General features: G+C 47.1%; 1 protein-coding gene across 1 annotated transcript in view; it reads left to right on the top strand.

Annotated features, from left to right (window-relative positions):
- The first annotated feature begins 5,513 nt into the window (after positions 1-5,513).
- The window catches only part of Cpd (carboxypeptidase D), a 69,902-nt gene continuing 67,310 nt past the window's right edge, over positions 5,514-8,105 (top strand). Inside the window, exon 1 of the mRNA XM_021176197.2 lies at positions 5,514-6,331. Coding sequence (XP_021031856.1) covers positions 5,574-6,331 — 758 coding nt within the window. The 5' untranslated portion in view covers positions 5,514-5,573. The remainder of the gene's footprint in view (positions 6,332-8,105) is intronic.

Below are 8,105 nucleotides of genomic sequence, written 5' to 3'. Positions count from 1 at the left end.
ATACTTTCCTCCTTAAGATTTATTTATTTTATGTGTATGAGTGTTTTGCCTGCATGTATGTATAAGGACCACATGTGTGCCTGGTACCTATCAGGTACCTGTTGGTACCAGGTCAGATGAGGACATTACATCCCCTGGAACTGAAGCTATGGGTGGTTGTGAACCACCATGTAGGTTACCAGTAACAAACTTGGTTCCTCTACAAGAACAGCAAGTGCTCTTAATCACTAAGCCATCCCTCCAGGCCATTCTTTTTAAAAATAATTTTATATGCATGGGAGTTTGGCCCGCATGTATTTATGTGCACATAGGCATACTTTTTAAAATAATTTTATGTGCATGGGTGTTTGGCCTGCATGTATTTATGTGTGCATATGTATGCAACACCGTTGGAGGCCAGAAGAGGAAGTCTGATCCCCTGGAACTGGAGTCACAGACAGTTGTGAACCACCTTGGCCATGCTGGGAATTGAACCTGGGTCCTCTGGAAGAACAGCCATCTCTCCAGCTCCAAATCCTTTCGTCTTTCTGAATTTAGCAAATCAGTCCTTTTCTAAAGGGACCTTCTTTAGCCTGCTCCACACACTTGGTACATTCTTGCTAAAACGTCATCTAAAGCATCATCACATGTGGCTCTGTAACTTCTCGATTTGATGTGGAAGGACACAAGCCCCCTCCCCCCATGGCATTATAAGGTGTTCCTTATTTGGCTAGCTTACCTTTATGGCTTTGCCCCTTACTGCTTCTCTCAATGAGTTTTCGGTTCTAGCCATTGTTCTCTGCATACTTGCTGGTCCCTCTCCCTGGAGTGCTTTGCTCCATCTTTCTTTTTTTCTTTTTTTAAATACTACTAAGAACAAAGCTAAGGCTTGGGGTATAGTTTAATGATACAGCATTTGCCTAGTAGGCACAATGCTGTGGTTTCAAACCCCCAGAGCACATGGACACATGTGCACACAGACACACGGTGCTTTGTTATGTATTATACATGTAAACCATTGCATTTGATTTTCATAAAAATAAAAAATAGCCGGACCTGGTGGCACAAGCCTTTAATCCCAGCCCAGCACTTGGGAGGCAGAGGCAGGTGGATTTCTGAGTTTGAGGCCAACCTGGTCTACTGAGTGAGTTCTAGGATAGCCAGGGCTACACAGAGAAACCCTGTCTCAAAAAACCAAAAAAAAAAAAAAAAATATATATATATATATATAAAATAAAAATTTTAAAAACTTGCTCAAGGACAGTGGTTCCCAACCTTGCCAATGCTGTAACCCTTTAAGACAGTTCCTCATGTTGTGGCGACCCCCAATCATAAAATTACATTTGTTGCAACTTAACTGTACTTTTGCTACTGTTATGAATCTTAATGTAAATACCTGTGTTTTCTGATGGTCTTAGGTGACCCCTGTGAAAGGGTCATTTGACGCCCAAAGGGGTTGCCACCCACTGGTTGAGAACTATTGCTCAAGGTGAAGAATCTATAATATGATCAGAGGGAACTCAGTCAGTACTGACATCAAAGCCAGTGAGCTGGCATGATGGAGGTTTTTCTCTGACTGGACATAAATGCTTTTTCCTTTGTATTCCAAAAGCAGGTGTTTGTTTTGAAGTTCATAACATAGAAACGATGTTTGTAACAGAGGTCAAGTACCCAGATTTTCACAACCCTATTTTGAGAGCTTGCCTAGAGTGACAGTGTGCTTCAATGTCTTCATTTTTGAAATGGAAACAGTAGTACCTATCTCTTCAGACTGTGAGTCCACGGCGTTGTTGCAACAGTGTATGCTAGAGCCTTGCCCTGATGGAATGAATGCCTTTGTAATGTGTTATATCTATGTTTTCTGGTCCCTCAGTAGCTTCTGCCTCTGAGAGAAGAGAAATCTTCCCCATTCATCTTCCAATTCTCTGAAACTCATAAGGCAGAAATTTCAATAGCCTTTGTGCTCCATAAATGCTTGCCATATTAAGTTTATAAGTGTGTAGGTGTTTTGCCAGACAACGAGACGTTTACAAGTGTAGGATCGTACTGTTTTAATTATGCACAAATCTTTTGAAGAAAGTAGTTATGGAATAGGCTGGCTATCCACAAGCTTCTACCCTGTTTTTTAAAAATCCAGATTTTTACCACTCAGCTACTGTGAAAAAAGAAGCCACTCCAAGTTTGTTACTTGTGAGCCAAGGCTTTGCTTTTGTGGGAGGCAGAGTAGGAAAAGGACACCTGCCACAAGCTCCCAGGCTTCTGGAACAGAGGGCAGTATTCAGCTGTGGGTAACTACAAAGCCAGCCCTCCTCCCCTCTATGCCCCTTCACTGAGCCATGACCTGGTCTGCAGCTTTGGGTTTCATGACAGAGCCAAGTTGTACTTGGAAGGAAGAAGGCTCCAGTCCTTTCAGAGCCCAGGTCTGCACTGTGGGAGGCCTAAGGATGCCAGGGAGGGCACTGACTCAAGTTACATACTATTATTCCACTGACGCTTGTTTATTTGTGTTTCAGCCACCCTTCCTAGGTGAAGCAGCCCTGCCAAGGCCATCCAAAGAATGATAGAAAATGATAGAGAAGGAAATATTTGATTAGAGGTTAATATGTCCCCTGGGCTCTTTCCATTTGGGTGATTACAAAAATGCACAGTGTAATGATGAAGTACTCCCAGAGGAGAAAAGGGTCTCTCTGCATGGAGCTGGGACTTTATTTCAGATGAGTTACAGCCCTTGTGCAGCATACAGCCTCGACTAATGGGACAAAAAGAAGAAGTATTCTCAAAACTAGAGTGGTTGTGTGTTCTGTAGCAATTTCCTCCAAGATCAAAACCTTCTATCTTGGAGGGTCACATATTAAGGTGCAGAATGCTAAAGGGGGAGGAGAAGCTTTCCATCTTGCTGGAAAGCTTCATTAGCCCCAGAAGTAAACACTTCAGCCTCTTCAGGAAGTCCCTGAAACTGACCAGATTCACTAGACTCCTCCCTCTCTAAGCATATAAGCAGTAAAGACTACTAAGACACACTCTCAGATCTGCTGAGGTACCTAGAAGAGGCTCTGGGAGAATGCAGAGACCACCTGTCTAGAGGATGCTGAAGCCAACTGAATTGACTGCTAGATGCACTATCAACCTGTTGTACTGCCTGCAAGTTATGTAGTGCCCTCCAGTTTTCCAGTTTATGAACCATCGCCCATGTGGGGTGGGCTTTTGGCGATGCAGCTGTTGTCTTTGAGTGATTTCTGCTCCTGTAAGCAACCCCTGAATCATATTCCTGTAAGTAACATCAATAAAATTCATTGATTCACCAAGTTGAATTTTAGTAGTATCCTTGCTTTGGTCTGTCATTGGTTCCATATCTGTGGTGAGCAGACATTTGTTCATGTCTATGCAGGAATAGTTTCACACAGCACTGCTTGTTACCATGGCAATGTTCAATTTGGAGCCAGCCTGCCATCCTCTCTCTGGGTCGGCAGGAACGGTCTCATTTCACCCCTAAGGTCATTTCCAGCCATTTCTTTCCACTTCCACCAGCTCCATCCTCGTTCAGGGACTCAGTACCTTCTTAGATTATGTGCTCCTTGTGGGTCCCTTGGCCTCATGTTTAAGATTGCCTATTCCGTTCTTTAAGTTACTATCATGGGGAGGTTTTTCTAAATTAGCTTCAAACCCATCCTTGGCTCTTTATTGATACCTCTGTGATCCCCATCGCCAGTAACCTGGACCTACAAACAATTCTAGAACACCTAGTCTCTGCTCGGAAACTTTCCGACCTCCCGTGCATGCTCCTCCTTCTACCCAGAATTCTTCACTCCCATCTTGGCTTCTTCCCTAGCTTCTTGGTTGCCTCCTCCTCAGACTGAATGAGGTTTTCCTCAGGAATGTCCCCACAGATGTATTGCATCGGTCATCCCTGCAGTGGATCTCTAACTATGCAAGCAATGCCTTGCTTCCCAGCTTCTAGCTTTGACAGACACCAATTGCTCAATAAATACTTAGTAATCAGTGAGTTCCACGGGCTCTATGAAGATTCTTTTTTTTTTAATTTTTAATATTTTTTATTACATATTTTCCTCAATTACATTTCCAATGCTATCCCAAAAGTCCCCCATAGCGCCCCCCACTTCCCTACCCACCCATTCCCATTCTTTTGGCCCTGGCATTCCCCTATATTGGGGCATATAAAGTTTGCAAGTCCAATGGGCCTCTCTTTCCAGTGATGGCNGACTAGGCCATCTTTCAATACATATGCAGCTAGAGACAAGAGCTCCGGGGTACTGCTTAGTACATCATGTTGTTCCAACTATAGGGTTGCAGATCCCTTTAGCTCCTTGGGTACTTTCTCTAGCTTCTCCATTGGGAGCCCTGTGATACATCCAATAGCTGACTGTGAGCTCTATGAAGATTCTTAATTAGAGTTCAGAAACTGGAACCATCCAGCACCGAAAGAAGGGAATAATAATGGTTATCACAATTATGTCATTAGATGGGTTAGAATTTCACGCTTGATAAAAGGATTGCCAAACTTCAAATTTCTTCAAGCTAACGTGATTAAACTCTACTTGGAAGGTTAGGTTTTTCTGGACTTAACCAAATACCTTGGGGGAAGTGCACTTGCCAAGCAGGTATTTCTAGACATGGCAAATCTATCTCTTAAAGACAGCATTCCAAAACTATAGCTATGGCTGTATAGAGGTGATCTAGATACTCCTACTCAAAAGAAGTGTGAGAGGAGGGTAAGGTCACTAAAAAATGATATCTCCCCAATGAGAGCCGAGGCCAGCACACAAAGAAGACAGTTACAACACTCTTGAATGGCCAATTAAGACCACATTAAGACAGAGGGCGCCTACTATGGAAGTTTCCACTTAATAAAGGAGATACCTAGTCACGCGACAAATCAAAAATAGAATTGATTGCTTTATGAGGTGCGCTAGGTGTCTCATTCTCTTCAACTGCATGTAGGCAGATGGGCTCAAGCCCAGGTAGAACCCATGGCGGGGGGGGGGGGGGGGGCGAGGGGGGCGGGGAAGGTGCAAAGGAGATGGGACTAAGGAGGTCTTTGATTTTCCAAGGAGATTAAGATTCTTTCTAACTTCCTGATTTTCTCAAGAGTCCTTTAATCTTTGGAACCTTTCGATTCTTTTGATTACTGACTCTAAAGCATTAAAGCGTAGCTAAGAAATGCTGCAACGAAGAAGGGGGCTAGTAAAAGCTCTCAGAGAATTTCAGAGGAGAAGCCATAAAGAAGAGACTGAGCAAAAAAAAAACAAAAACAAAAAACAAAAAACAAAAAAAAACCCGAGAGAAGTAGAAGAGGAAATAGGGAGGCGGGAAGACAGAGAGTAGAACCTTAGTGGAGGAAAGGAAAGCGACTAAAGTCCCTAAGGACTGGAGTGGAGAAGGCACGCCCAGAGGGAAAATCGTCCGCCTTAAGGAAAGCCCCGCCCCCTAGCGTGACACCCAAGCATTCAAGGCTAGGATTGGCTAAGGCTGGAGGGCGGGATGGGGTTGCTAGGCGCTGAGGGGATCCGGCGGGCTGCCGCCGCCCGGAGTGTGGAGCCGCTGGAGCGGAGCGGTATTAGCGGTGTTGCTGGAAGATGGCGAGCGGCCGGGATGAGCGGCCGCCCTGGCGGCTGGGACGCCTGCGCCTGCTGCCGCCGCCACCGCTGCTGCTGCTGCTGCTGCTGCTGCTACTGAGGAGCTCGGCCCAGGCGGCACACATCAAGAAGGCTGAGGCTACCACGACAACCGTTGGCAGCTCCGAGGCGGCCGAGGGCCAGTTTGACCACTACTACCACGAAGCGGCGCTGGGCGAGGCGCTGGAAGCGGCGGCGGCCGCGGGGCCACCCGGCCTGGCGCGTCTCTTCAGCATCGGCAGCTCGGTGGAGGGCCGGCCGCTGTGGGTGCTGCGCCTCACAGCCGGCCTGGGGCCGCCGCCCACCGCCGCCGCCGCCGCCGCAGGGCTGGACGCCGCGGGGCCGCTGCTGCCCGGCCGGCCGCAGGTGAAGCTGGTGGGTAACATGCACGGCGACGAGACGGTGTCACGCCAGGTGTTGGTCTACCTGGCCCGCGAGCTGGCGTCGGGCTACCGCCGCGGGGACCCGCGCCTGGTCCGCCTGCTCAACACCACCGACGTGTATTTGCTGCCCAGCCTGAACCCGGATGGCTTCGAACGTGCCCGCGAGGGTGACTGCGGCCTCGGCGACAGCGGCCCGCCTGGGAGCAGCGGCCGTGACAACAGCCGAGGCCGCGACCTCAACCGCAGCTTCCCTGACCAGTTCAGCACCGGCGAGCCACCTTCCCTGGACGAGGTGCCGGAGGTGCGCGCCCTCATCGACTGGATCCGCAGGAACAAGTAAGTGTTGCTTGACTCTGCTTTCGGTCCCACGTGAGCCTACGAGGCCAGGAGGCTTATTCTGACAGCCAGCAGGCGCCCAAACAATGCTTGCCAGCCTAAGGGGTCGGGGACAGTCGGTGTGGAGAGTGACACCCTGAAACTGGAACGGAGGCCAGGCTGCAGTACCTCTTCGTCTTGCTAATTGTAAAGAAGCCTGCTTGTGGCTGTCATTTGTGCAGGGCAAGCCTTGGGGGGGGGGGGGATTTTTTTTTCCTGCCATTCTATCCCTATTTTTGAAAGACCATCGTGTATATGAGCAACGGGTACGAATTTTAAGGATTCCTAAGTTAGCACCTTCATTATGTAGCTAAGCTTGTCACTAGAAGCACTGTGGCAAGCACTTTCTGCGACTGCATTATGTCACTCGATGTTGACCACAACCGGGCGACCTAGACACCACTCATATCCTCTAGACACCACTGGTACTCTTGTTTTGCATACGGGGAAATTGAAGGGCAGACTGGTTGACTAACCTCGGGGAATCTAAGCCTGGTTACTCAGTGCTCCACTGCCAGGGAGACAGAATGTAGTTCAGAAATAGCAAACGACACCCCCAGTCACTTCCTCTGCTACTGGATAGAAACCCATTCTCCTGCCTTTACTTCTGATTTTGCTTAGGGGAGTATGGAATAAAGGGAAACCCCCACAGATCAGAACTGCTTTATTTCTGATGCCAGCTGTACTCTTTCTTACTGCGGTAGTACAGCCAGACATTGACATCGGTAACATTTAAGCACCCTGTGGGGTTTTATATTTTTGGTTGTGAGCCTAGCCTTTAACGGGCTGAGCCAACTCTCCAGCCCGTGTGGGGTTTTAAGAGGTAAAAACTAGAAGTATGAGGACCTTCAAAACCTAGTATGTAACAAGAGCTGTTATAAATACATATGAGAGGTTTACTCAGTTAAAACTTGACAGAAACTGTTCCCCATGACAAAATGTGCTTGAGCTGCAAACTTAAGGCTCCCTAGCTCTTGGAGAGGGGCTGTGATCTAACTCTTCAGAGCTGAGGAGTAAGAGGAGGGAGGAGTGGAGGAAGATGGTATTACTCCAGATAGAGTCTTCTCGTCTGAAGTAAACCTGTACCTCTTTCCTTTCTAGAGCACCAGCTGTGCCAGCATATTCCCGATGTGTATCTTCGTTAGGCTTTTGAGGGCGGTAGTTGGGATCTTTGTATCATGAGTTGAAGGTTTTTTTGACTGGCAGATGAGCCGAAGGTAAAGATGAAGAAAGACGTTTCTCTGTGAGACTTGGAATCATTTCTTATGTAGCCCAGGCTGGCTACAGACAGGCTATGTAGCCAGGTATGACCTGAGCTCCTGATCTTCCTATTTTTGCCGTAGCTGAAATTACAGCCATGTGCCACCAGCCTTGGTTTATGCCGTGCCTGTGGTTGAACCCAGGGCATCATGCATGCTAACAAGTACTGTACCAACTGAGCTACATACTGCCTTCCTGACGTGATGTCTTTTGTAAGATGTCAGTCATATATTATGAAATCTAGAAAATTGTGGACATTATGATAGTTCCAAATGGTTTTTAATCATCTGTCTTTCACTTTACTAGTGTGTAGAAGGTCCCCTGTAGATGCTTATTCTGTTTAGATGTTGTAGGACAGTTTCCTCTCCTTGACCATGTCAGACTTCTGAACATCTGCACAAGTTTGATTTTGATATGGCCCTTAAACTACGACAAGGTGCTATGACAAGCAGGCCTTTTTATTTTACTTTTTGTT

The sequence above is a fragment of the Mus caroli genome, chromosome 11, assembly GCF_900094665.2.
Source record: "Mus caroli chromosome 11, CAROLI_EIJ_v1.1, whole genome shotgun sequence".
Classification (NCBI taxonomy): domain Eukaryota; kingdom Metazoa; phylum Chordata; class Mammalia; order Rodentia; family Muridae; genus Mus; species Mus caroli.
The sequence above is the reverse complement of the archived record's forward strand: the minus strand, read 5'-3'. Positions and strand labels throughout refer to the sequence as shown.